The sequence below is a fragment of the Myotis myotis genome, unplaced genomic scaffold (assembly GCF_014108235.1).
Source record: "Myotis myotis isolate mMyoMyo1 unplaced genomic scaffold, mMyoMyo1.p scaffold_m19_p_11, whole genome shotgun sequence".
NCBI classification, from domain to species: domain Eukaryota; kingdom Metazoa; phylum Chordata; class Mammalia; order Chiroptera; family Vespertilionidae; genus Myotis; species Myotis myotis.
Window position 1 is genome coordinate 57,453,559 of NW_023416315.1, and position 27,604 is coordinate 57,481,162.

At 50.1% G+C, this 27,604-nt stretch overlaps 1 protein-coding gene and 1 long non-coding RNA gene across 2 annotated transcripts; both read left to right on the forward strand.

Annotated features, from left to right (window-relative positions):
* The first annotated feature begins 1,060 nt into the window (after window positions 1-1,060).
* LOC118665736 lies at window positions 1,061-2,319 on the forward strand. The gene is made up of 2 exons (XR_004970741.1): window positions 1,061-1,411; window positions 1,956-2,319. It is a non-coding gene; the product is annotated as an uncharacterized LOC118665736 (long non-coding RNA).
* A 6,500-nt stretch (window positions 2,320-8,819) lies between these two features.
* Window positions 8,820-26,815, forward strand: FAM180A (family with sequence similarity 180 member A). The gene is made up of 3 exons (XM_036328578.1): window positions 8,820-9,113; window positions 21,572-21,672; window positions 23,132-26,815. Exons 1-3 carry the CDS (start codon window positions 9,038-9,040, stop codon window positions 23,474-23,476), a joined length of 522 nt encoding a protein of 173 aa, XP_036184471.1. The 5' UTR covers window positions 8,820-9,037; the 3' UTR covers window positions 23,477-26,815.
* Window positions 26,816-27,604: the final 789 nt, after the last annotated feature.

Genomic DNA, 27,604 nt, shown 5'->3' on the forward strand with positions numbered 1-27,604 from the left:
AGCTTCTGAGGTATTTTTTGAAAATTCACCAAAAGTGGCCAGGAGGTGAATTCGCTAAGCTGTGGTTATTGGCGTTGGGACTGCAGAGGCAGGAAATTCTCTGCATAACCAGCCTCTGCTCCCGACGCCTGCTGGGAGCAGGCCCTCCAGCTCCGCCCTGGCTATGGCTCCTGGGTTCCCAGCCCAGCCACCCACTGGCTCTGAGCAGAGCGGACTCGCCACTTACTGTAAGTTACAGCTTCATCCTGAATGTTCACATCTATTCATCAACCCCTTCCAGGCAAGAGTTCAGGGGAGATAATGGGGTTTAACTGGCAGAGACACCAACCACTTCCCCCATGAAGTCTCAGCAATGTCTTCTCCTTCTGTGGAGTCGAGCCAAAGAACAGTGAAGATGCCACACCGGAGAACTTTCCATCCTGAGAAATGCCTTCCGGAATCACACCTCCACCTCCACCTCCCTGATGCCGACTCCCACCTCCCCGCACCACATCAAACACACACCCACACACACACACACACACACACACACACACACACACACACACAGTATATCAGCCAGGGTCAGCCTCATCGTGGTAAAAAGCATCCTCAACATTTAGTGGACTGACAAACTGAAGGGTTCTTTGTCTCTCATATTTAATACCTATTGCACTCATTAAATATTGCCTTGATTGTGAGTTTTTCTAAGTTATATGTCTTGGCCTTCTAGGTCATACTTCTTTCAGGAACTGTGACTTACACATTTGTATGTGACTGAGGTGACCCCCTTGACAGTTCCTGGTACAAACAGCATACTCCAACTGAGTCCTGGAATTGATAGTAGCTGAAAATTCTTTCCCATTTCCAAGGCCTCAACTCCTTTGCCTTTATATATCTAGAGATATATGATATGTAGGCATTAGTGTGTAGGTAGGGAACAGGGGGGAAATGCAAAGAAAATTTGTAGTTTTGGGGAGGGCCCAGGTCTTATCTAGTCCTCTCTGGCGGGCCAGCAGCAGTGACAGGCTGGTAGCTGGAGGGAAGTTTCCCTATCTTGTGTAGTCAAGATAAGCAACATGTCTCCTGGAAGCCACAGCTGTGATCCCTCAAGGTGATGCTCAGTCAAGAAAGCTACACCCAAGGTCTGAGCTTCTCCCCCCAGGATTCCTTCAGCTACTTCCCAGGGTGAGCCACCCCCAGAAGAACTGGATCAAGATGGGCTCCAGCAAGCACCTCATGGACCAGAACCATTGCCTTCTTCTCTTCTGTATCAGTCAGGTGGATCCATCCAGTAACTCATCTATCTACCTACCTCAAACTTCCTGGTCACTTCACTTTGAGGTTCAGCTGCCCACCCCTGCGACTGGTTAGAGCCAGCCTGCTGCCAATCCCAACAGAGCTCTCCAATTCTGAACCTCAGGAGGAAGGTGTAAGTACATGTGTAGATGGCATGAATGTTCACCAAAAACTCCATCTTTCCACCCTAGAGGAGAATTATACAACCCTGCCCTGCTAACTTCAGGGGTTGCCCCAGGACTTGTTTTAGCCATTTATGTGTGGGAGGAATTGAAATGTGGGATGTATACACTTTGGAGCAGAAATTGTAGGAACCAAAGTATAACTTGTATGACTGTTTCCCTCTTCTATGAAGACCAAACAGGGCCTCCTATAGAAGCTGCTCCACTAGCCAGGGTCCGAGAATGAAGGGAATAAAGCCATGGTTGACCCATGATGGCTACACTGCCTCAGTGACAAACAAACCTTTGTTGTTGCTGCTGCTATTGTTGTTGTAAGAAACTTTGGGGTTCTTTGTTAAAGCAGCATAACCTTGCAAATCTTGACTAATAAAATGAATACCCAGCCCTTCCCTCCCAGAACACCCTGGGACTCCTTGTGCAAATCAGACATTTCCTCCCTCGAGTTTTTCATACCAAAGAAGTTCTCAAAGAAATCATTTTGCACCTTCTCTCCAGGTCTCCCGCCTGCCTTATATCTGCTTAGTAAGCAAGGAGTCTCCACATCTGCGCTGAGGTGGCCATCTAGTTCTGCTTCTGAGAAACAGACTGGCGTTCCGTTTGCTAAAGAAATGAAAAATAGTAACACCTCAGAGGGAGGCGCCACCACTTACGTTTTTGCCACAGTGGCCTGCACAGGGAACACTCCTGTGAATGTTTGTTGTCTGAAGACAGCAGAGGTAATTCTGAGACAAATGAGTAGCATCGTTAGTAAAGTTCAAAAGTCTGAGGGATAGATGGGCATAACTACAATGTATTCCATCTAAGTCTCGACATGTGCTATGTCCTGTTGCTGCAACCAAATATAAATTAAAATTTAAAACCTAGCCTCGCTCAGTTATTTCTAATCTGAGAAATACAAAAATTTCAGGCCAGACCAGTCAAGCAAAATCGCAGGCTCTTTTTCTCTGGCCTCCCCAAGACAAGGGCCCTGCTTTGGAATGGGAGGAAGCAGCCACTTCGCCTCCACAAAGCCAAGCAGCTGAGCTGATTGCACTGCAGATGTCTCAGTGACATGCAAACCGGCTTCACAGACTTGGCCAGTGCAGCCTGCTCCGGACAGTATTTCCACTAGAGGAGTGATCTGGTCCAATCTGCTCACTTGGCCCATCCATTGGTGGGCCTAACCCTGAATCCCCTGAATTACTGCTCTGGCTAGCAGAGCTGGCAATGGCTCGATGTTGAGGCCGCACATCAGTTGCCACAGGAGCTGAATTATCCGAATGTTCCTCCCCACCAGCCCCCCCACCCCACCCCTTGCACAGTGGACCTCCACGTTACAGGAGGATGTGCTGGCCTGGCCTGGCCCACGTGTGCATGAGTTACTGAGTCATTTATGTTGGCAACCCTTGGGGGCCGATGGCTTTTCTGCTTTGGAGGTTGGCACTTTATAATTACAGCTGTGTTTCTGTTGTCGGACCAATTACCTCACTTGCAGCCTTAAAATAGAATCCGGCCTTAAGGTGCTGGCTACATAAAGCGGGAGGCGTCACAGGACTCAGAACCTGGGTGCTGAGCCAGAAGGCAGGACTTGAAGCTAGACACAAAGGTCCTATTTAAAAACAAAAACCCATGACTCCTCTCTTCTCTTCTCAGGATGGAAACAGAGCAGTGCCATAAAATTGTCTGGTTCCAAACCAGCAACAAGAATTAACTGGGAGTTCTGTCTCGTCATGCTCCCATTCATCCATCCATTCATTCAGTATTTACTTACCTCCCGGGTGGGATCGACTGCTTGCCCTTCAGATCTCTCCCCCTTGGCCACTCTACCCTGTACCTAAGAGGCTGACTTCTTCCCCCTCCCCCCACCCTTCTCTTTTTTTTTTTTTTTTAAGAGGCTGACTTCTATAGGCCTTATCACTAAACTCCTTTGCCCTGTGGCTATCACAAGATATGGGCTAATGGGAGACAGGAAATGGAAATTAGAAACTGGGAGAGGGAAGAGATCAAGGCATTTATTCCCCTGTTTGCTTCCTGCCATAGTTCCATAGTTACATCATCACACCTGGGCCACAGCTCCTGGCAAGTGGCCCCTCTGCTACAAACCACTGCGGACAGGTCACTCCTCCCCCTGTCCCTTCAGGCCCAGGAGTGGTATATTAGTCTTCTCAGGCTGCTGGAACAAAGTGCTACATATCCAGGTAGCTTAGAACAAAATTCTATTGCCTCACAGATCTGGAGGCCAGAAAGTGAAATGAAGGTGTTGGCATTACCATGCTCCCTCTGAAACACATGGGGGAGAATCCTTCCTTGCCTCTCCTAGCTTCTGGTAGTTGCCAACAAATTTGGTGTCCTTGGCTTATAGGTGCATCTCTCCAATCTCATCTCCAGTATCCCATGGCTTTCTTTCCTGTCTGTGTCTCCTCTTCTCTTCTTCTTCTTCTTCTTTTTTAAATTCATTCAGAAAGCAGATTCATCGGTGCTTAGTATGCCAGGCACTAAGTGTGCAAAATTTAAATAAAACAAGAGGCTCCTACTTCTCAAAGTCAAGGACATAAAAGTTGCTGAATAAATACTTATTGGGGGATTAAGACCACGTTTGAGCATCAGATCAAAGTTCTGGAAAAATTAACTCCCCAGAAAAATGCACAAACACAGAATTTTGTACAGTTTGGGAAAGGGGGAGCAGCTATGAACTCTTCTGAAGCCCAATCACCACCAATCACCAGATCCACAGACTCCAGGTTAAAAATTCACTACCAACATAACTAAGTTCTCTGGGAACAGGAATACTTGCTTAATAATTCTGATTATGCCTTGCACAGTGTGCTGTATTCAAAAGCCACTTTAGACATATTTGCTGGTCGATTTTCTCTTAAAGTCAGCCAGATGACATCGACAAATCGTTCCTTCCCTGGACTTTCAAAAGCCCACCACCACCGCCCTTCACTCATGACACTAACGACCAACACCAACAACTCGCAATCATTCTCCCGCTATTCACATGTGGACTACTCGACCATTCACCGATTTAGGTCTTCCCTCCTCCTCAGAGTCCCTCGACTCCCTCCAAATTCAGGGCTCCCTCCGTTGCATCCCGAAAGCTAGGTCTGCTGCCCACAGGGAGACGGAAAATAACTGATGCTCCACGTCGCACACGCCCTCAAGGCAGGAGACGTGGGACCCAGTGCTTGCCACAACTTCCAAACCCTTTCTTCACCACGTCCAAAGGTGAAGAGATTTACCTTAAACCCCAGGAAAGCGATGGCGACTGCTTTCACAGAGCCGGGACCAGTTACCAAGATGCTTCCCGACCGCCCTGTCACCATAGTGACTTCCAAAGAGCTACGCGCCCTCCCTCGTCTCTCCTCTTCTCTTCTTACAAGGACACCAGTCATATCAGACGGGGGCCCACCCTAACGGCCTCAGCTCAACTTGATTTCATCTGCAAAGACCCTATTTCAAAAAAAAGTCACATTCATGGGAACTGGAGGTTAGGACTTCAAAATATCTTCTTGGGGGGGCAAATTGTAATCTATAACAAGTAGTAACCTCCTCCTACCAGGGCTAGACAATGCTAGTCCCTTACCCTTTCACTCCTTGATAGATAGTCCCTGCATTAGAATCCTTCCAATTCCTTCTTAGAATGTGCCCCCTGTTTCCTGCTGGGACCTTGATCCAGAGCCCTACTGCCTGACTACCTTGCTGGCAGACCACTTACCAAGTGCCAGAAGGTACCAGGGATACAATGGTGAGCAGAACTAGCATAATCCCTGCCTTCATGGGGCTTACAGTCTATAGTTTAATAGGCTTAATGACAATATCGCAAAGTTAACTTGCAGCTGGGACGAGATACGAAGCGTAAGTCCACAGTGCTGTGCACATGCTCAACTGGGGGAGTCAGTGGGGCAGATGTAACATGGACTCTGTTATAGTATCTCCTGAGCAAAACTGCTGTGAAAATTGAATGAAAAAAAGGTCAGAACTCAGTAAGTGGTAGACGTGACTGAGCTGGAAAATGATCGGTGCTGACGAGAGACATGCACGCAGGCGCAGTGGGGGTGCAGAGGTGAACATGAGCTTGAGAACTGTTGCCTTGAGTAGCACTTCCCCCCTAAAGTATTCTTTAAATAGTCAATAGGTCTGGAAAGCTCCACCGTCGTGGTTTTACTGTGATCTGTTACAAAAGACAGTGCTTGCCATTTGGGTGCATAGAATTTCAGCAAGAACAAGAAAAACATGGAGAGAGAAAGAAAACAGAAAAAAACAAAAACAAAACAGTGCACCAGACCAGGGTTTCCCAAGACGCCTTGAGAACTGGAGACATTTGCCTCTGGCTGCCAAGCTGCAGTGGTGGGAGAGACAGCCTGGCTTATCATCTTATAAAATTTAATTAGTTACAAACACATTTGTTCCCAGCCCAAATAGGAAGCTAGTCTGCATGCCGGCCTGGTATGTAGTGGGTGGCAGTTTGTTGATTTGAGCCTGCAGATGAAAGAGTCCAAGGCTGGGGCCAAGACTGTGATTTCTGGTCCGGGTTTCCCCGGGGACGGGCAAGTCGGGTCCATCTTCCCCTCTCAGCTCCTTCTTCACTCACTGGGGTTCTGGCAAAAGTGCAGGGAACTGGGAGCTTTCTCAGCTTCAGCTCCAATCGACACATGTTCAGTGGGCACCTACAGGGCACCCAGGCACATGCTAGGTCCTCTGGGCAATCCTTGCAGGTTTAAACAAGAAGTACACTGCACAGCAAAGGCAATGAAATGAAAAGGCCAGAACGGGAGAAAAGTTTTGCAAATCATATCTGAAAGGAATTAATATCCAAAATATAGGAAGAACTCATATGACCCAATAGCAAAAATACAAACAATCTGGTTTAAAGAATGGGCAGAGAAGCTGAATAGACTTTTTCTGAGGAAGATGTACCCATGGCCAACAGGTACATGAAAAGATGTCCAACATCAATCATCATCAGGGAAATGCAAATCAAAGCCACATGAGGTATCACCTCACATCTGTTGGAATGACTATCATCAAAATGACAAGAGATAAGTGTTGGCAAGATTGCGGAGAAAGGGAACCCTTGGGCACTGCTGGTGGGGATGCGGATTGGTGCATCCACTATGGAAAACAGTACGGAGGTCCTTCAAAAAATTAAAAATAGAACTATCATATGATCCATCAATTCTACTTCTGGGTATACTGTATATTCAAAGGAATCAAAATCGCTGTCCTGAAGAGACACCTACACCCCCATGTTTATTGCAGCATTATTTATAATAGCCAATATAAGGAAGCAACCTAAGTGTCTAGCAATGGATGAATGGGTAAAGGAAATGTGATAAATATATACACACCTATACACACACACTGGAATATTATTCAGTCATAAAAAAAGAAGGAAATTTTGCATTAATAACAACTGGAAAGAACTTGGAGGACATTGTGCTAAGTGAAATAAGTGAGAAGAGAAAGACAAACACCGTATGGCCTCACTTACATGTAGAGCCCATAAAACAACAAACTCATAAAAACAGAGAACAGATAGGTGGTTGCAGGGGCAGGAGATGGGGGAAATGGGTAAAGGCGGTCAAAGAATACAACCTTGCAGTTATAAGAGTAATAACTTCTGTGGGTGTAATGCACAGCACGGTGACTATATATAGGTAATGATACTGCATCGTATATTTGAAAGTTGCTAGGAGAGTAGAACTGAAAAGTTCTCATAACAAGAAAAAAATTCATATACCCGTGGGGTCCCTTGGCCTGGCCTGCAGGGATCAGGCTGAAACAGGCTCTCCAACATCCCCCAAGAGGTCCTGGATTGCAAGAGGGCTCAGGCCAGGCCGAGGGACCCCACCGGTGCATGAATCTGTGCACTGGGCCTCTAGTTATTAATATTACTGAGATCAATGGTTTTCAAATTTTAGAGTCACTTTTAAAAAAATTTTTTTTATTAATTTCAGAGAGGAAGAGACAGAAACATCAGTGATGAGAAAGAATCATTGATTGGCTGCCTCCTGCACGCCCCCCAATGGGGATCAAGCCCGCAACCTGGGCATGTGCCCTGACTGGGAATCAAACCGTAACCTCCTGGTTCATAGGTCAGCGCTTAACCACTGAGCCACGCCGGCCAGGCTAGTCACTTTTTTTTTCAAGCAACTTCTTGTACCAGATAGAAGAGGAGTGGCCTGGTCGCGCGGGGCCGCACCTCCACAGGCCGGAAACCCCCAAGGTTCACCGTCTTCAAGCTGTAGCACCCACATCTGTGGTTTCAGACAGGGTGAGGGAGAGGACAAAACCAAGGCGTCTATGGCGGTGCTTTGATAGTGAACATGGATCTTAAATCTTGCTACCACAAAAAGAAACGACAATCCTGTGATGTGACAGGTGTTAGCTAACACTACACTGACGAGCACATTGCAAATATATACACGTATCAAAAAACACTTTGCACACCTTAAACTTGCACCCTGTTATAGGTCAATTATATCTCAATACAAAATAATTAATTTGTTGATTAATGAAATGCCCAAAAAAATTATCATGGAAAAACACTGCCATTTTGCTTGGAAGAATCAAAGTGGTTTGGTCCTAGGTCTAGACACAGCCCAGAAAGCAGGTGTCATGAATGTGAAGGGAGAAAGGGGTCACCCATGGGCCCCTGGACCATTACCTGCACATACAACACCTATGCACGACCGGCACCTCTCCATTCTGCTCCTCACAACTTGCCAACTCCCTTCCCCAGAGACTGTGGGGGAGGCTCTAGTTCTGGCTGTAGGCGCCAACATCTCCAGGTCTAGCTCCAGGGAAGGACAAGACACTCAGCTCAGTCCAGTGATGGCGAACCTATGACACTCATTTTTTGGGTTGATTTTTCTTTGTTAAATGGCATTTAAATATATCAAATAAATATCAAAAATATAAGTCTTTGTTTTACTATGGTTGCAAATATCAAAAAATTTCTATATATGACACGGCACCAGAGTTAAGTTAGGGTTTTTCAAAATGCTGACACACCGAGCTCAAAAGGTTCACCATCACTGGCTCAGACACTACAATGACTTTGCTGTCCTCAGGCAACTCTGGGCTCCGCAGCCCAGCTCAGCCCAGCGTCTGGGAGAAGCCTCCCGGCTCCCACTGCAGCCCTCGCCCGGCTCTGGTATGTGTGTGGACAGGGACAGCAGCCAGCTCTTCGCCGGGCTCTCTAACAAGTTCCACGAGTCTGTTTGTTAAAGAAAAATTCCAGTGGGTGCATCCAACACATGGAACTCAAGTACAGATTTATATTTATCCAGCCCACTGCCAAGGAGATCACATGCCCCGTGAGTCACTCCAGATGTGCTCAAAAACAGAGTCTCTCTGTGGCCGCCCAGTCCCCCAATCCCAGAGAGAGTCGGATAGACAGGTCCCCGCCCGTGCCCCCAGGAGGCAGCCACTGCCTCCACCTTCCGAGGCGGGAGAGGGCATTGCTCTTTGGAAAAGGGAAAGGTGGGAAGAACTGCACTGTCTCCCAGGAGGACCGGGACGGGCACACCTGACCTGTAGCTCCTGGGGTCCCGCTGGGGTTGAGGCGACTCCTCACCTGCGTGGAGGAGAAGATGTGTTGGAAGACGCTGCTGCTGCTGCTGCTGTGTTACGATGCTCAGGCCACTGTGGCCCACAGGTGGAGCAGGGGTGAGTTGCTTTTCATCATGTCTGATGCTCATCATTCTTTTTTAAATCCAACTAGGAATTAGGGGGGGGTGATTAGAAACCCCATTTCCTCCTTTAATCTCATCTCTGGGGATTGCTTTATGCTTCTTGACAAGTTAGCAGGTGTTAGGAGGTGATGGGGGACAGGACACTGGAGGAAATCAAAGCGCTGAGGGGGCTTGGTCAAGGTGGGAACGCAGAAGGCATCCCTCTCAACACGCCAGGGCAAGTCATCTTTGCTTCATGGAATGTGCACAGACCCCCCTCGATCTCCTCCCCGCCCTCCCCCAGGCTGCTGCCCTGGGCAGGCGTGTGGAGAGCAGGTGTCCAGGTGTGACATGCTAACACCTGGGAGTATGGGTGACAGATGCTACCTGGAGAGCCTGGCTGGAAGTGGACACATCTCCGCAGCCAGGCAGAGCAGGCCAGCAGCAGGAGAGGAAGGGAAAGTCTTCAGCATCCTTGCGTCTACCTGCCTGCTGCCCCCACCGGCCCCCAGCCCTTCTCAGATGTAGTCCCTCAGAGCCGTGTGCCATCTTTTCTCTATGCCCAGGACCAGCTCCAGGTGGCAGACAGGTGGCACCCCCAGCCAGTGGGAGTTTATCTCTGTCAGGAAGTCAGGGGCCAAGAGCGTTGACCACTCATGCCGATCTGAAATCTGCCCGCCCATCCCCTGAAGTCAACTAAGGTCTCTCTCCCAGAAAGAACTGGAAAGAGGCAGGCTCATAGGTGTTTCGAGAGATCCAAACGGGGCTGAAGACTGCCATCGGGGGTCAGGATGAGCCTCCGGGTCCCAAGGAGAGTGTCAGGGAGGAAGGCCCGGCCGTGTGGGGACAGAGGGCACAGAGCAGATGGACCTGGAATGGAGGGGGGTGGGCACTGCACTTATTTGAGGCTTTATTCCCTCGTTTTTACGCCTGAGATTAGGGACTTGCCAGTTCTCTGAACTGAGCTGTGAAATGAATGTTGCCGTGGGGCAAATAATAATGTAACATTTTCCTTTATTTCCGGTGAGACCACTACACACAGACACACACACACATATACACACACATACCACCCTGCTCACCATGTGCACAAACTTTGGAGCAACACTTGGACGCAGAGAGCAAAGAGACATTGGAGTGATGTCCTGCCACTCACCCTATGTGACACTGGGGTCTTCCTAATGAGCCTATAAAAAAGATGGTAAAATCCACTCTAGGCTGTTAGAAAGCCTGATGAGATGATTTGGTTTGTAACAGGCTTGTAAACACGATAACCACATCATGAGCTACCCCACAAGGAACTCACAGGCTTGGGCTCTGCCTCAAATGGGGCTGTGTGATCTCTGGCAAGTCTCTTAACCTCTCTGAGCTTTCATTCACTAACAGATACCAGATTAACAAAACCAAAACTTACCTTCACTGTGTTGTTGTGAGACTCAGATTAAAAATGTAAATAAAATGCTTTGTAAACGATGAAGCACTATATAAATGTTACCACTTAAAAATGAAATAATTCCATTAAAAAAAAAAAAAAAGCTTGAGATTCTCAACAGACAGTTTTATAGCAACATCCTGGGAGCAACTGCTCCGGCCCCACCCAGTCCGCGCTGGGGAAGGGCTGCCCCAACAAAACAACCAGGAAGCAGGGGCAGCGACCTAGAGGCAGAGGCGGGCGAGGCAGCTGATGCTAAGCACCAGATTAGTGGTCCACGTCAGTGCGCAGTCAACAACCGATACGGAGCCCTTCGGCCCTCATCAAAAGCCTTCCACATAGTGGGTCTTTCCTCGCTTTTAGCATTTTTTTCCTACTTATAAAAGGAATACACAATTGCCACCAGTTTTAAAAAGACGGAGTGGGAGTCACACCCAAATGTAAACAATTTTTCCAAATGTACTTACTGTTCCTTTCACCTTCGCCCTTACCCCATCCCACCCCAAACCCAGGCCTAATTCCCTTTGGAAACAGGCTCAGGGTGACCACCCTCTAAGATCCTCCTCCTCCAATAACCCCGCCCCAACCCTCCCCCTCCCCACTCCTCACCACCGCCCGGCCTGTGCCCTCCCCCCACTCCCCGCACCCCACCCCACCCCGCCCACGGGTAGAAATGTAGCGATAAACCCAAAGGGAACACACCCTGTTGTCAGGACATCCCTTTTCCTACCGGTCATTCTCCCTAAGAAGCGCTCTCTAGGATTTAGCCCTGGGAGGGAGCTTTCCACGCACCAGGCCGCCGTTCCAGCACCGCCACCTCGATTAAGACCAAGTGACTCACCTGTGCGGAGCGCGGCCAGCCGCGAACTGGACACACCTGGCCCAGTCCCAGCAGCCCCAGCTCCTGCCCGAGCAACCTCGGGGGCTGGAGACCACCGGCCAGTCTTTGAAAAAAAGGAATCTATGCTTTAACTACTATGTAAATATCTGTTTTTTATTAAATACATATAAATTATTTCTTTAAAAAAAAAACTTGTATTGATTTCAGAGAGGAAGGGAGAGGGAGAGAGAGAAACACCAAAGATGAGAGAATCATTGATCGGCTGCCTCCTGCAGCCCCCCCCCCCCTGCCCCCCGCGCCCCGGGGATCAAGCCCCAAACCCAGGCCTGTGCCCTGACCTGGAATCCACCCGTGCCCTCCTGGCTCATCGGTGGACGCTCAGCCTCTAAGCCACACGCATCGGGCGAATTATTTCTTTTTAAAGCAGCGTCATAGGGAGAGAAGGGCAGCCCCTGGGTGCGTGGCGGGATCTGTCATTCTCGGTGTCCGTGTTCGTGTTCGTGCACGTGTGTGCATGTGCGTGTGCATGTGCATGTGCGTGCGTGCGTGCGTGCGTGTGTGTGTGTGTGTGTGTGTGTGTGTGTGTGTTGGGAGCTAGGATTGGCCTGGGAATCAGGATGCTAGGCACTGGGAAGACAGTGAGTTTGCATCGGGAGGGAAGCCAGGGGCCTGAGGTCCGTGCCTTGGAAGTGCTGGCGGCCTAGGGGGGCGCATTAGAGGACACCCCGCTTACTGCCCAGGCACCCCCGGGAGCAGGCGCTGTGCTGACCTCGGGCAGGTGAGGACACTGAGTGAGACTGAACGTGCCCAGATCACTCCACAGCAAGGACCGCGCTGATCCTGACGCCCCACCCCTCTGGCCTCAGGGTCCGGCTGTCACTCACCCCTCTCCATCCCCTCAGCAGCCCCGAGGCCCCCGGGAGGGGCGGGGGGCGGGGACCGTCTGGCGCGAGGAGCGGCTCACAGAAGCCCTTGCAGTAGCGCTCCGGCTGCACCCGGCGCCGGCCCAGCGCCTGGCTCGCTCAGAAGACCGCTGTGTTTCTAAAGGGCTGGCCCGGGAGCAAAAAGTAAATGACATCAGGAGGATCTGGCACAAGATCTTTATAAACCCGAGCTTTTCCTTTCCACACCCACCGCCTTTTCCATGCGGCTGCCACTGATTCATTAACAATGTGGCTGTGTTTGGCGGGAAGTGGTCTGCAGCTGGAATCCCTTCCAACAAGCGCGGCACAAGCTCGGGGTGCGGCTCCGTGGGACCCGCGGGCGCCTGGATGCGGCTCTGGTACCCTGAACCTCTTGGGGTGGGAGGAAGAGGCGGGTTTTAGCCCAGATTATAAAAAGCCAAAGGAAGGGCCGGGCTCCAGGTCAAAACAGGCTCCTTCCTTTAGGGAAGCTTCGCCCATGCGTCTGAGCAAGGGGGCTTGGAGGGCTAAGGCGCCCGCCTTGCCTGGGACCATGGAAAGCAGCTCCTCCCCGGCCAGAGCAGGGGCTCCTGGGAGACAAAGGCAGGGCACGGGCTTCAGGGGACGACATCTCCTCTCTGATAATTAGCCAGGACCTGGACCGGCACATAAGTTCTAAAATCATGCTGTTAGGAGGAGAGAGACTTAGTGAAGCACTCGGTTTGAAAAGAATCAAGTTTAGGGGCAAAGATCGTGCATGTGTTTCTATGGGATCGTTTATTCATTCAACAAACAGTCATGGGCAGGATGGTAGGCACTGGGAAGACAGTGGCCAAAAGGGACACACCCCGTGCCTTGGCAGAGCTGACATCTAGTGACGGGAAGCAGACATGTTTAGAAATAAAACATCTGGTTTGTCAGATGGCAATAAGGTGGGGGCAGGTTAGAGGGTATCCAGGATTATAATTTTAAATCAGGTCATCAGGGAGGGCTCCCTGAGGCAGTGACTGAAGACCTGAAGGAAACGTGGGTGTTCCAGGCAGAAGGAACAGAAGTGCAAAGGCCTGTGGCAGAAGCATGCCTGGGGGCTCAAGGAGCAGTGAGAAGGCCTGTGGCTGGGGTCATGAGCCGGGAGAGTAGCAGATGAGCTCAGACATAGTGAGAAGCCACATCATGTAGCACCAGGTGGCATTTGAAGAACTTTGGGAAGCCAGCGAGGGTTCTGGGCAGAGGAGTGACATCTGACCGATGCTTGCACAGAACCACTTTAGGTGCTGCGTTAAGAACAGAATGAGGGCGGGAGCCAAGGACGGAAGCAGAGGCACCAGAAGGAGAGGTGCTCAAGGCTTGGACCGGGGAGCCAGCTAGGATGTGGCAAGAAGTAGCCAGATTCCAGATCTATTTTGAAGGTAGAGCCAACAAGACTCGCTGATTAGTTAGATTCGAAATGTGAAAGAAAAAGTCAAGGACGGCTCTCAGGTGTTGGGCCTGAGCAACTGAGGGAGATGGAGAGACGGCAGAGAAGTAGGAGATCCGTGCGTGTATGCGTGTGCGCGTGTGTGTGCGCTTGTGCGTGTGTGCGTGTGCGTGCATGTGCGTGCGTGTGCGTGCATGCGCGCGTGTGTACGTGTATGCGTGTGTGCATGTGTGTGCGCATGCGTGTGTGTGCGCTTGTGCGTGTGTGTGTGCGTGTGTTGGGGGCTAGGATTGGCCTGGGAATCAGGAGAGAGAACTGTAGCATGTCCAAAAGGAGATTCCTGTAGGCAGCTGCATATATAGAAGTCTGGCCTGGAAATAATGAGCTGGAAGTCAGTAGGGAAGTGAGGGTGGCTAGACGAGGAGACGCCCCAATGAGGCCAGAACTCTGCAATCTGAGAGGAGGGTGGGGAGGAAGAGCAGACAGCGAGGCAGGATTTTTTTTTTAATCGAAGAAGTAACGTTTCCATGTTGACGTGAAAGACCCAGTGGAGAGGGAAAGGGAACCATGTAGGAGAGAAGGGTGGAGAGGGGAGCAACAGATTTCTTGGAGACTTCACGCTCGTGGGAAAGTTGGCTCTAGACAGGAGCATGCCCACAGTCACAGAAGAGAACTCGGTATCTGGGCAAGAGGCAGGTGACTGGTTTAAGGGGAAAGCAGATGGGGTGAAATCATTGTCTATGTCACAGTGAAACGGAGTGAGAAATGGGAGAAATGGTCGGGAAGCATGTCAGGGCCCATGTGAGAATAACGATGAATTTCAAGTGAGACCGTGGGTGTGTTTCCTCCCCCCACATTCAGGTGCACCGGTGCAGATGTGGGAAAGGTGAGGAGGTAGGTTCTGCTTTATGCCAAGTGATTGCAAAGGAGCAAAGAGGGGGCAGAGGAGGTGAGGATATGTGTCAGAGAGTGATCACAGGGCTGTCGGCATTTGACCTTGCATAGCGCATTATAAATCAGAGTCAGAGATTTTTTTAATATGTGTGCTTCATTTAATATGTTACAGACCATATCCATTCATTCATTCACAACGAACATTAATTATCCTTCCTGTAGTTATTCAGAACTGAGGAACACCCAGTCTTTGGGCAGACGTGCCTACGAAAAGATAGCATTGTTCACCTATTGGCGAGTGGGTTTTGGAGCCTGTGAGATCTGGGTTTTCACTGCAGCCCTAGAGCAAGCAAATCAGATGGACTAGGACTGTGGTCGGCACACTGCGGCTCGTGAGCCACATGCGGCTCTTTGGCCCCTTCAGTGTGGCTCTTCCACAAAATACCACGTGCGGGCGCGCACGTACAGTGGGATTGAAATTTCGTGGCCCATGCACAGAAGTCGGTATTTTGTGGAAGAGCCACACTCAAGGGGCCAAAGAGCCGAATGTGGCTCGCGAGCCACGGTTTGCCGACCCGCAGTTTGCCGACCACTGGCCTAGGCCAAGTTTCTTAACCTCCAAGTTTCTTCTCTCTACACAGGATAGGAATACTTACCTCACACGGTGCCCGCGGAAAGCACAGAGCACGCTGATGGGCGCCCAGTGGGCTCGTGAGCTGTTGCTAGTCCGAGCGCCACATTTTAACAACTTCGGTCTGAGGTCCAAATGTGTCTTTCCACAGAAGACGTGGACAGAACATGCTGTGACACATGGTTCCTGCCTGTCTGGGCCCAATTTCTGCACTAACTCGGTGCATATGGCATGACCTTCAGCGAGTGAATGTTCTGTGCTGGTCTGTCCAACAGAATCATAACCACTCAATTTCTCCCTGAGGCTCAGCTGGGCAGGGCGTGCAGGAGGCGGGGAGAGCTCACAGCCCGCGCCCCGAGGCCAGCCGTGCGTGAGACGCCATGCGGGGAGACTGGGAGTCCTCGTGTCCCTGGTCACACTGCGTGGCCCTCCTGGCACAATCACATCCTGAAGAAATCGCTGGAGGCTGGGCTGGGCGGGGAGCACTGAGTGGAGAAGAAAGAAACAAACTGGCCCAGTTTTACACCAAAAAAGTACACGAAGTCAGTGATTGTGACAAAACTGTGCCAGCAGTCTTCTTGCCCGAAGCTCGATGCTCAGTGGTGCAGAGGTGGGCACGGTCCTCCTGCCAGTCCCTGGTCTCCCCAGCCTGCCCCCTCTCTCTCCTCCGTCAGAGGAGGCGTCCCTGCCGATGGCAGCTGGGGAAGCTCAGGTCTCCTCCTCTCAGCCCTGCAAAGACTGCGCTGCCCCAAAGCTGACAGTGAGGAGGAGTCGAACCTAAAATGACCTCCATAAATTTGGGAGATGGGACTGAAGGGAAAGGAAGCAAACCCAGCAAAGCATGCATGGGAGAGTCTCCAGGAATGTTGTGTTCTGTTGTTGCCTTTCTTTTTTTTTTTTTTTTTTTTTTTCCTTTTTAATAGCTGGGTTTTTTAGAAACCATTCCAAAATATAGGCATTGAGCCTGCACTCAGAGCCCAGCTACCGAGTCACACTGTCACTGAGGTCCAGGGGAGGAAGCGTAAGTTTCCTCCCCCGGGAGCTGGCGGTTGCCGGCAGATGTGCGATGTGTAGGATGGACGCAGGAACCACAGGGACAGAAGAGGAACCGCGCTGTGCGGCCGGGCTCACGGAAAGGCCCTGGGGACAGGGCTGTTTTTCTCGCCAAACGGGAGTGAGTGTAGTTTAAAGCTTCACACGCACACCTCTGGGAGCTGGCCAGCCTTTGTTTTGGCCACGTACATTCTGGCAGGGTCCAGACTTCCCCTTTATGGGCAAAACCACCTGGAGTGACTGGAGGTTAGCGTTGTACCTGGATGTTGGGACATGGAGCAGACACAGCCTGCAGGAGTCCAGTGGAGAGGAAGGTATCCTGTCTCATTCCTGAGGAGGGAGGCCCAGGCAGCGCTGAAATGCCCCCCAGCTCACTGCACCTCTGCCTGCCACACGCAGTCAGAGCCGCTGCAGCAATGCCAGGGGTGCCTGCAGGAGGCAGGGGCACTGGCTGGGGGTGGGAGGGCGGAGCCCTCCCTTTTCAGATTCCTGCGCTCCCCACACACTTCCGGAAGCAATCGTCCATCCCCTGGCTGGTCTAGAGGCTGAAGTTATTTCTCACAATCTTTCCCAAACTCTGTCATTATTTTTGAAACGATGAGAACGCTTCCATGATGAACCTCCGCTTTGAATCAGGAGGTATTTCCTTCCCACCTCTTTATGGATGAGGGTGCCCTGGGTGAGCATGTTGGAGTGTTGCTGTCCCAGGGAAACGAATGAGTGAAGAAAGGCAGGTCTAGCCGGTGAATAACCTCCCCAGAGGCAGCCCCCGAGTCTGTGACAGGCAGCAGAAAGGCTCCGTGCCCGGGACACTCGTCCCCTCCTGTCCCCTTCACCTGCCGGGTGAGAATGCCTCTAAGGCAACCAATCCCTTTAATCTCGCAGTAAGAGAAAGGCTGGAAGAAGAATGAAAGAAGTAAAGTTGCTCTCAGATCCTATCCCGAGAAGACGGTTCATCACACCTTCGTGGGAGGAGCACCCAGAAACAGGTCACATCTTGGTCTTGGACCAGCTCTGGTCCTGGTGTCGTCTCCCGCCAACGAGAAAGCGGAGTCGGAGCACACGCCATCTCGTGTCTCTACTTTGCCTCCATCTCTTCAGATGAGCCTGCAAGGCCTCCGATGGGACTGAACTTTGCATTTTGGCACCGTGTTCTTGGCTGTGGATCCGGATAGCCCAATGGTCATCAACCCGGCCTGCCCGTTATAATCACCTGGGAGCCATAAACAGTCCTGATGCCTACATCCACCCCAGAGACACCCGTGAAAGGGCCTGAGAGGTGGCCGTGGCATTTGAGTTTTTAAAAACTCCCAGGTGATTCTAATGTACAGTCAAGGTTGAGAGCCACTGGGCTCACCTCAGAGTGGCCATCCGGCCGAGGCACCACCTTCTATACAGCCTCGGGCAAGCACCTGCTGGTTCTCAGCCTTGGCTGCCATTAGAAGCCTCTAGGAAGCTGCCAAAAATCTACTGTCCCAGTTCCCCCCTCATTTGACTAAATCAGAACCTATGAAGCAGGGACAGGGCACCAGTATTTTGTTATTTTTTAATCCTCACCCCAGGATATTTTTCCATTAATTTTTAGAGAAAGAGGAAGGGAGAGGGAAAGATAGAAAGAAATAGAGATGTGAGAGAAACACATTGATTGGCGGGGCCGGGGAGGAGCCTGCGACCGAGGTACATGCCCTTGATTGGAATTGAACCTGGAACCTTTCAGACCGCAGGCCGACGCTCTATCCCCTGAGCCAAACCAGTGAGGGCCGGCACCAGTAGTTTGTAAAGCCCTTGCTCGATGCTAATGTGCGGTCAAGGTTTTGGACCCGATGCCTAGGAGCTGCCTCACTCTCCTGAGCTCCACCTAAAACTACAGGCAGAGGCAGTGAACGAACAGAGGCGAAGCCCTAAATCTCTGATTCTGTGAGGAAATGGCCAGTTTTCTGGCAACGAGGACAAATTCTGCTAAAATGCGAGGCTAGGAAATACTGCTCCAGCCATGGCTCCTTCCCACAGGGTCTGAGGGAGCAGAGGTCACTGCGGGCAAGGCTCCCCCAGTGCGTGGATTTCGTCAGCCAACAGCGGCGCCTAGCGCTCGGCCTGGAAGCCTGCCAGGACCTGCTGGGGGCAGAACCCTACAACCATCTTTGTCCTAACCCAAGAGGAACTCACGATATAGATAATAAATGAGAGAAAGCAATCTTACAGCAATACTCCACCAACCAGCTCTTTCCAGGGAGTGGAGATTCCTACCAGTGAGCTTTTCAGGAAATGTCTTTATATCAAAGATGTTTCATTTTTATTACTTCAGATCAATTTTTTTCTAAGATGCTTATGCAGCCCCCTGCCTTCTTTAACACAGTACCCTAGATGTCCGTGGGCCCGTTCTTGATGGTCCCAGGACACCAGTATCAAGACGCAGAGCTGGCATGCATGGCGATGCAAATTGCTTTGCCCAACTTTAGGGGGCGCTACTTACCTCGGAGCCTCAGGTTCTTTACAGTTAGTTGCCCAGTTTTCTGGGAGATCACAATCCAGTGTCTTGGAGAAGCTGTACCTTTCTCTTTCTTTTTTTTAAAATGACATGATTTATTTTAAGTGCTTCCCAGATATAAACTCCTCAAGTGGTACAATGTGGCCATTTACTGCTCCTGGATTCAAAGTACCAAGCCATATAGAGAATCTTACTTCCTCATTTATGCATTTGGGAGCATCTTCCGTAATATGAGATTTAACCAAAATCTCTCTATGCAATTATTTATGTTTTGTTTTTAATTGCTGTGTTGGTGGTTCGAGCCCAGTCAGGGCTTGAATAGTTATTTTGGTGGCAGCACACTGCAGCAGAAAGAAGAGTCATCTAAGATTAAGGGGATCTGACTAATCTACAAATATATAAATTGACCATACCTCTGCGACACCCCACAGCCAATCAGGAGGGGATATGCAAATTAGCAGGACAAAGATGGTGGTGGCCACAGAGCCAGCCGGAGCTGGCAGGAGACTTGGGTCACCCCCGGCAACAAAGGAAGCAAAACTTCCCACTTGCCTGGGCCAGCTGCGGAAAGAGGGGCCTGTGGGCGGCAGCCACAGACCCAGCCTGAGCGCATGGGAGGCTTAGGTTGCCCAGGCCGGCCGCCAAGGGAGGGGCCTGCAAATGACCCTCAGCCCCTCACCCAGGCTGGCCCTGCCCCCATGGGGTGAGGGTCCCCTCTGGGGGGTGTGGCCAGCCTGAAAACAGCCCTCAGGCCCTCACCCAGACTGGCCATGCCCCACCAGCAGGGACCCTCACCCCATGGGGGCATGGCCAGCCTGCAAAACACCACAGGCCCCTCACCCAGGACACCCTACCCCCCATGGAAACCCCCACCCTGATCTGGGACACCCTTCAGGGCAAACCAGCCGGACCCCACCTGTACACCAGGCCTCTACCTATACTAATAAAAGGTAATATGCTAATTAGACTGGGAGACCTTCCAGGAGACCTTCCGGACATTCTTCTGTACAAAGCCATGGTGGCAGGGCCAAGGTAGAGGCGGTTAGGGGCCAAGAGGGGACGGAAGTTGTGGCTGATCAGGCCTGTGGGGGGAGGAGAGGCGTTGGGGGCGAGCAGGCCAGCAGGCAGAATGGTTAGGGGCAATTAGGCAGGCAGGTAGGCATGTGAGTGGTTAGGAGTCAGCAGTCCCAGATTGCGAGAGGGATGTCTAATTGCCAGTTTAGGCCTGATCCCACAGGCAGTCAGACATCCCCTGAGGGATCCCAGATTGGAGAGGGTGCAGGCCGGGCTGAGGGACACCCCCCCAGCCCCCGCCCCCCCCCCCCCCCCGCACGAATTTCGTGCACCAGGCCACTAGTGATTTAATATTTGACATATCACCCTGGTTCCAGTTACCTTAGGCACAAGAAGCTGTGCCTTTTTCTATCAGCTGGCAGCAGGCTTGGCAATCATGGGGCTGTGGGGGTAGGCATGGCTGTCTGCTCCTGGCCTGATACGACCCAGAGAACTGCAATGTATAATGATTATTCCTACACTCTGTAACATTCTGTCTCTTCGTTCACTTGGCCTCATAAGGTCCTAGTTCTCCCTACTCTCTACCCATAGCAGCCCATCCATCTTCCTCCAGCTACTGTTTCCAAATGCAACCACAAAGAAACAGCATTAGTGAGTCATTGACTTTGTCCCAAATGCATTTCTAAGTCAGCGGATCCTTGGGAGGAAGCCTAATCCTGGCTCCACACTCCCCTAGAGCCACCTGTCAGGGTCTTGGGCAGCTCTCTTCCTTTCCTTTGTCACCTGTGTCCAGATTCTTGGCAGCTGTACTTCAGACGGCGGGGGAATAGCCAGAAGCCTGATCCTCTGATGAAAAGTGTTCTCAATAAATAGAAACCAGCACTTAATACTGATCAGATGCTAAAATGTGCATTACTATTAGAGAATAGTATTATTAGGGGACTCATTCGTTGCATGTGTAGGGATTTGTTGTTTGCTCATTTCTGTTTGATTTTAACATAAGTTCCCTTGACATATAGGGGTGGGCAAAAGTAGGTTTACAGTTGTGAGTACTTGAAACACAGAGTTAAAAAAGCTATTGCAATAATCAGGACCTGCCCTAGCCTGTTTGGCTCAGTGGATGGAGTGCAGGCCTGTGGACTGAAGTGTCCCAGGTTCGATTTCAGTCAAGGGCATATGCCTGGTTATGGTCTCGATCCCCAGTAGGGGGCGTGCAGGAGGCAGCCAATCAATGATTCTCTCTCATCACTGGTGTTTATCTCTCCCTCTCCCTTCCTATCTGAAATCAATAAAAATATATTTAAAAATAAAATGTTTATTTAAAAATAAACAATAATCATCATGACCTGCATGTCTTTCTCCACACAAACAACCATAAACCTACTTTTGCCCACCCCTGTACACTACATACAGGTGTCCAAAAAATGGATACATACTTTAACAGCTGATAGCTCAACTTTGAAAATGAAATGTATTTTAATGAACACTGCCTTTGTAATTATTCAGAGTGTGTGTACACATTTTTGGGGACGCCTATATTTTTCCAAGCTTTCTGGGATGGTTCTGATAAGCAGCCATGTCTGAAGTCACTGGTCTGAAACAGGAACATCTGACATGCCTGGGAGCTTCCGGGACACATCAGAGCTGCCTGTCATCTCACCCGCTCATTGACCACCACAGCTTCCAGTCCGTCACTTTCAAGGCGGGCTGGCTGACCTCAAGGTTACGGAGGGGAGGGCCAAGTGCACAGCTGCTAGAGCCTCTTCTTTTGTTTCTTGCAGCCGTGCTGTTCCCTGCTGCTCATCGGCCAAAGAGATCGTCCTCAATGCCCTTGAACCCCGTCCTGCAGAGCTCCCTGGAAGAAGTAGAACTGCTCTACGAGGTAGGCAGAGGCGCAAGTGGCCACATCACCCCAAAGGCGTTGCAACTTTTCTGTTTGTTGGAGGAATGACCTGAGCCCCTGAGAATGAGTGGCCCTGGCTGGCCTGGACTCCTTTGTGGGGCCATCAAATCGTAGCCATCCCAGAGTAAGGTATTCCTCGAATCTCCTCTCCTTTCCCACATGCTAAACAGGGAGAGATGGCATTAGGAGGTCACTGGGGCAAAATTAGAGATTTAGGTTGGGCCCCAGGTGCTACTCCCAGCACCCTAGCAGCAGAGTCAATAGTCTCGAGCAAATGCCAGGAGGCAGGACTCATCATAGGGTTCAGGCAATGCCAAGCCGCTTGTCTGGTGGAGCTCTGTCTCAGGTAACTGCCTACTGTGACAGCCCCGTTTCTGACCATCTGGGCACCCCAAAGGATCTCTTCCTCTGCCCCCCATCTCCACCACTCAGACCCGCTTCTCCAAAACACGGGTAAATTTCCCAAGGCCCCTTGATCCATTCAGCGATAAAATTCCAGGCTCAAGGTCTGAGCTTTAGTTCTGGTCCTGCCACTCATCAACCATGTGACCTTGCAGCAGCCACCGCGTCTCTGGGCCCGGATCTCCTCAAATGTTAAATGAGGGATACAGTGATCTCCAAAACTCCCCTCCTGCCTTGACATCCTCTGGCATCCTCCATGTTCCAGAACTCTCCGGCTAAGAAAGAGACAGCCTGCTGCAGGCAGGTCCTACCACGGGGAACTCACTGGGAAATGCATAGCCTTCACCGAGTCCTGAACGTGGGAGTCATATCACAGGTCCCTTTGAGAAAGACAGGAGCGTGGAGATGGATGGAGCGGGGGAAGCTGGAAGCAGACACAAGTTAGAACCCCAAGTCCAAGAGGTGTTTACTGGGTCCTGATGTGAGCCCAGCACTGAGCAAGGGATGCATGCGGCAGGCCCCACCCCCACTCGCAAAGAACGGGTGAGAAGTGAGGACAAACCTCTGTGTCCCGCCTAAGTCCTAGCACCGTTCCCTGCGTCCTTCAATCCCCAGCTTCTGATTTAAAATTATCTGAAATAGTTCATGACTTAGAAAATCTTCGGCGGGTGGGAGGGAGAAAGGGAAGAATGGGTTAATCTGGGACACCAAAAATAATAAATAGTCATTAAATAGTGGCTTTGTACCAGGGACAATGTTTGTACCAGGGTGTCCATAATTGTCTTATTTACTTCCCACAACAGCCCTGTAGAGTATTTTTGCTACTAACCATTTCACAGAGGAGGAAAGTGAGGCTCAGGGACGTGCAGTAAGTCACCCAAGTCGGTGGGAATGTCAGAACTGGAACCCAGGTCTCCTGGATTCCAAAGCTCTTTCCACAGCGGCCTCCCCCAAAGAAGGCAGGTGAGGATGAAAACAGTGGTGTCCTCCACAATGCCCAATGCTTCATGTGTTTCCATACCTCATGTCTCACCAGTTCCTGCTAGCTGAGCTGGACATCAGCCCCGACCTGCAGATCTCCATCAAGGACGAGGAGCTCGCCTCCCTAAGGAAGGCCTCTGACTTCCGCACCGTCTGCAATGATGTGATCCCCAAGCGCATCCCGGACATCCGACGGCTCAGCGCCAGCCTCGCCAGCCTCCCCGGCATCCTGAAGAAAGAGGACTTTGAAAGGACAGCGCTGACCCTGGCCTATGCGGCCTACCGCACAGCCCTGTCCCAAGGGCATCAGAAGGACATCTGGGCCCAGTCCCTCCTCAGCCTTTTCCAGGCCCTGAGGCATGACCTGATGCGGTCCTCAGGCTCCAGAGTGTCTGCCTGAGAGGCAGGCCCACACCAGGACCTCGGAGCAGGGCCCAGCACACACAGTAATCCAGAAATTCTTCATTCTCTACACCATTTATAGAGGCCAGCAGCAAAACACATGCCACCAGCTCAGAGTAGCAGAGATAAAATAATTCAGCCCCATGCTCTTTCCCCGAGGTAGCTTCCTGACAGGCGCATCTGATTCATGTCATAAGGTGACCTGGGCCGGAAGAAAGGGCTGGAGTGGTCATTCAAGATGCCTCCAGAGGCCGAACGGTTTGCCTGGTGACATGCAGAGTCTAAGAGCGGCTTCCGCACTGAGTGACTGCCACAAACCCCCACGAGGGAGGACAGAGCTGGAGCAGACATCATAGAGGTTTGAGCCTGGTGGGAAGTGGGGGACAGAGTTCTTTGGTCCTAAGAGATCAGGGTGCTGGGTTAAATCCACATTTTTCTGAAGGCTCTGTAGTAAGATACAACAAAGCTAGAGCGACAGCCGAATAAGTACTTTGTTAGCCAAGGATAGACTCTTCAATTTTTCTAAAAGTCGCCGAGAAGAACAAGTTAGAAAAGTGGTAATTGTCTGACCTGTATGTCTTGACTCTTCTTATGTGAGGGCTGGTCTACTACAAACAGGCAATGCCTTGTCTTCTGAACAGGGAAGCCAAGCTAATGAAGAGAGGTCATGCCAGCAAAGAGGGGGTCCCCGCGGCCTCGCCTTTCTGTCCTCACTCAGATTACTTAGCATCGTCAGAGACTCGGTGCTCCAAATACAACTGATTTTCAGATGACAGAATTTTGCCCTTTTAAGGCCAGTTTTTCATGTTAGCGATATTGACTTGATATCTTTTGAAACTACGCAGATGGAATGCCTTCAGCTTTTATTTAGTAGCTCTGAAACATCCGAAGGAAGGAGTTGGATAACTTAATCTCTAAGGTTCTTCGACTCCTGACATTTCCAGTCATTTATCTAACTGTGAGACAGCGCACCGGGACCCGCGAGGCCTGCTGGACTCCTGTGCCAGCCCGGCAGGTCCCAGGCTTGGCTAATTCTGTCTCGGGGTGAGCTCTTCTGCTGCCTTCCTCGCTGTCAGGCGAGAAGAGTGCGCTTTTCTCTGTGACCAGCATCACTTGCTTTTTGCATTTTGTTCTTCCATAGCTTACATCCACTAAAAATCGGATGGCTAGGCTTGTTATACCTCTGCGCTAAGAGTTACCAGATGAAGGCCTCTGCTGAGCGAAGCGCCTGGGTTCCAGTAAAGAGTCCCCACTCCTCAGAGATCGCTCTGCCCCCACCCCCACCCCCCAGGTTTACAGCCTGGTCCTGGAGGCTAACGTCCAAGTAGTCTGATCTTTGAATGAGTGAGGATTCGTTGGGCTAAATTTGATTTTGAAAGGGGTATTTAACAATTGTCATTTGATGATCACAAAAGCTGGTCTGGACTTCTTTAAAATCATTGAACATGTGCGCTTTGCCTAGCAGCCCGAGCTGCGTGATCTTTTTGGAGAAGTACTAGAATGCAGGAAGGAGGTAGCAGAGAAAAACATAGCTTTGCATCCTGATGGTCTCAGACGCAGAAGATAATAACTCGCGCCCCCTCCTTCTTGTTCCCTGATGGCACTGCTCATTTACCGCCCTCAAATGCACACTGAGGACAAAGGCTTTTTTGGTCATTTTTCCTCTTCCTGAAAATATCGGTTCTCTTTCACATGCTTTGCTGGTCTCTTTTTTAAGTTTAGTTTGTGTCTCTGCAGCTCTCTCTTGGGCTTGATTCTGATTCTCTTTGCCCCATTTCTTGAAGCCACTCCAGGTGCCCTGGGGTTGACATTCGCACACTATCTCGGCCGCCCGCATCGTACCCTGAGCACCCTGGCTTTCGGCCTCCTTTGAGTATCACTGTCTGATGAAAACAAAGATCAAAGTAGAGACAGGGGTGGGACTGCCCACAGGCAGATTAGCCTCACAATATACCTTCACTGTACTTCTCTTTGATGTGAGATTTGAAGGGGGTTGGCAGAGGCCTCAGCCGCTAGACACTGTATAATAACTACCCTGACCACCAGTCTTGCATCCTATGCTGGGACGCCACTGCAACAGAAGGGGGTCTGAGAGCTTTCAGTCACCTGCTGGGAAGACCCACCCGTGGTCCCCTGGTTACCCTGTCATGCTATGCATGGCTGCTCCAAGTCGGAGGGTCCGTGAGTGGGAGGATGACTCCCAGACCAGGGAGAGCAACCAGTGGTGGTTGCTTCACCCTGTAACAAAACAGTAAAGGCACTTCTGTATTCATGAATTCAGGTCCATGTTTGTGTGGCAACACAGGACCGAAAAAAATAGAAAAAGGAAAGTCATGAGCTTTTTTAAAGACAAGTAAATATTTCATTTTCAGTAACTAGATACTTCAACATTATTTTAGTCTGAATACAAATTAGTTGTTTACCCACAGAAAATTTTATAACCATGACTTCATTTACATCCAAAATCAAATGTTACACTCGTGACCGCCACCCCAAAACCCGCCTCTCTGCCCAATGCACAAGAAAGTAGAAGACTGGACAGAAACGGAATCTTCCATCTGCCTCATTAATGCCACACTGTACACACCACAGTCACAACCGAGTCACAATGTGTCACATTTACTCATAAACGGGACAGTTTGGGGTGTGATGTTTGTAGTGGAAATTTGAGGATCTAGAAATTCTGGAAGTTTCCTCCATAGTTGGCATCCTCATGGCTACCTCTGGTGTCACTCAAGAGACTTTGCAAAATGTCTATGTGCTGTCATTGCTCTCTCACGTCCCCTTGACTCTAGCTGAAAGAGAATCACATAAGCGGTCAGTCAGAAGGTATTTCCACAGGTAAACTGATCTAAGATCAAATGCTTGTTAAATGACTTTACATGGCACCCCTTACTTTCTTAACCCTTTTTGATGTCTTACTTTTTTTTATTATAGTAAATAAAGACAAAAAACCACAACACAAATTAACCATCCGAACCATTTTTAACTGTAGGGAGATGTTAAAAATTAACTATATACACATTGTTCTGTGACAGATCTCTCGAACTTTTTCCTGAAAAAATGGTATCTATGGAACGATAACTCCCCTTTTCCTGTCCTCCCAGCCCCTGGCGACTACCATTCCATGTTTTGTTTCTAAGAGTTTGACTACTTTCAATACCTCATATAAGTGGTATTTATCTTACATTTCTTAAGTGTTGTATTCTGGAAAATGCTTTCTGCAACTGAAAAGTGGCTAGAGTTCTGAAGAACTACTGGTCTTACTGTGTCACTCACCTTACCTAATTTTATTTAACAAATATTCACTATGGTGTAATAAATAAGTCATGATGGAGTTATTAGGCTCAGTGGAATCTTTGTTATCTCAGATTACCTCACCCAGAAATTTGAAGTGGTTGGGGGGTTAACAGCAATGTTGATTTCCACAGCTATTTATTATTATCCAGTCTCTTTAATATTTGCCACCAAACATCACACGTGTGGCACTGTCCATACTGAGTTTCAAAATCATCACAAAAAACAAAGTTCAAATGTAGTAAATGCCATAGTCTTTAACAGGCATTTAAAGAGATAAGCCATCACAGCCCATCCTGTAACAAAAGGTAATTTCTCAGGGGGCCTAGGCTGTCCAGGGTTGCACCTGCCTTAGAAGTCAAGAAGAACTGGTTTTCTGGAGTCAGTTTTCCAGTCACTTTAACTTTAGCCTGGGGACCATTTCCAACTGGTCGAGCTATAGATCTTGGGACGCCATTCCTTACATTCCATGAATTCATGAGAACGTGGGTTTCATAGCCCTTGACTCTGCTCAGCGTCTCTCAGATCAAGGCAATGCTGCCGAGAACCACCAGTTACAGAACATTTGCGTTTTCTTTCTTTCCTTCCTTCCTTGCCCCAAATCCACATGTCATTTCTGAGAAAGGCTAACATCTTCTCTTGATCTGTAAGCAGCGAAAGTCCAGAGTCCACCTGCTGCAAAGGCCCTGTTTCTGAACTTGACAACTTCTCCCCTGTCCTCCCCTCTCCATGCAGCCCCGCCAAAGGACGCCTTCTGCTTCTTCTTTGGTAAAAAGCCTCAGAGAAGGGCATTTGAGCACCTACTCAGGCCAGAAAGACCACTGACATC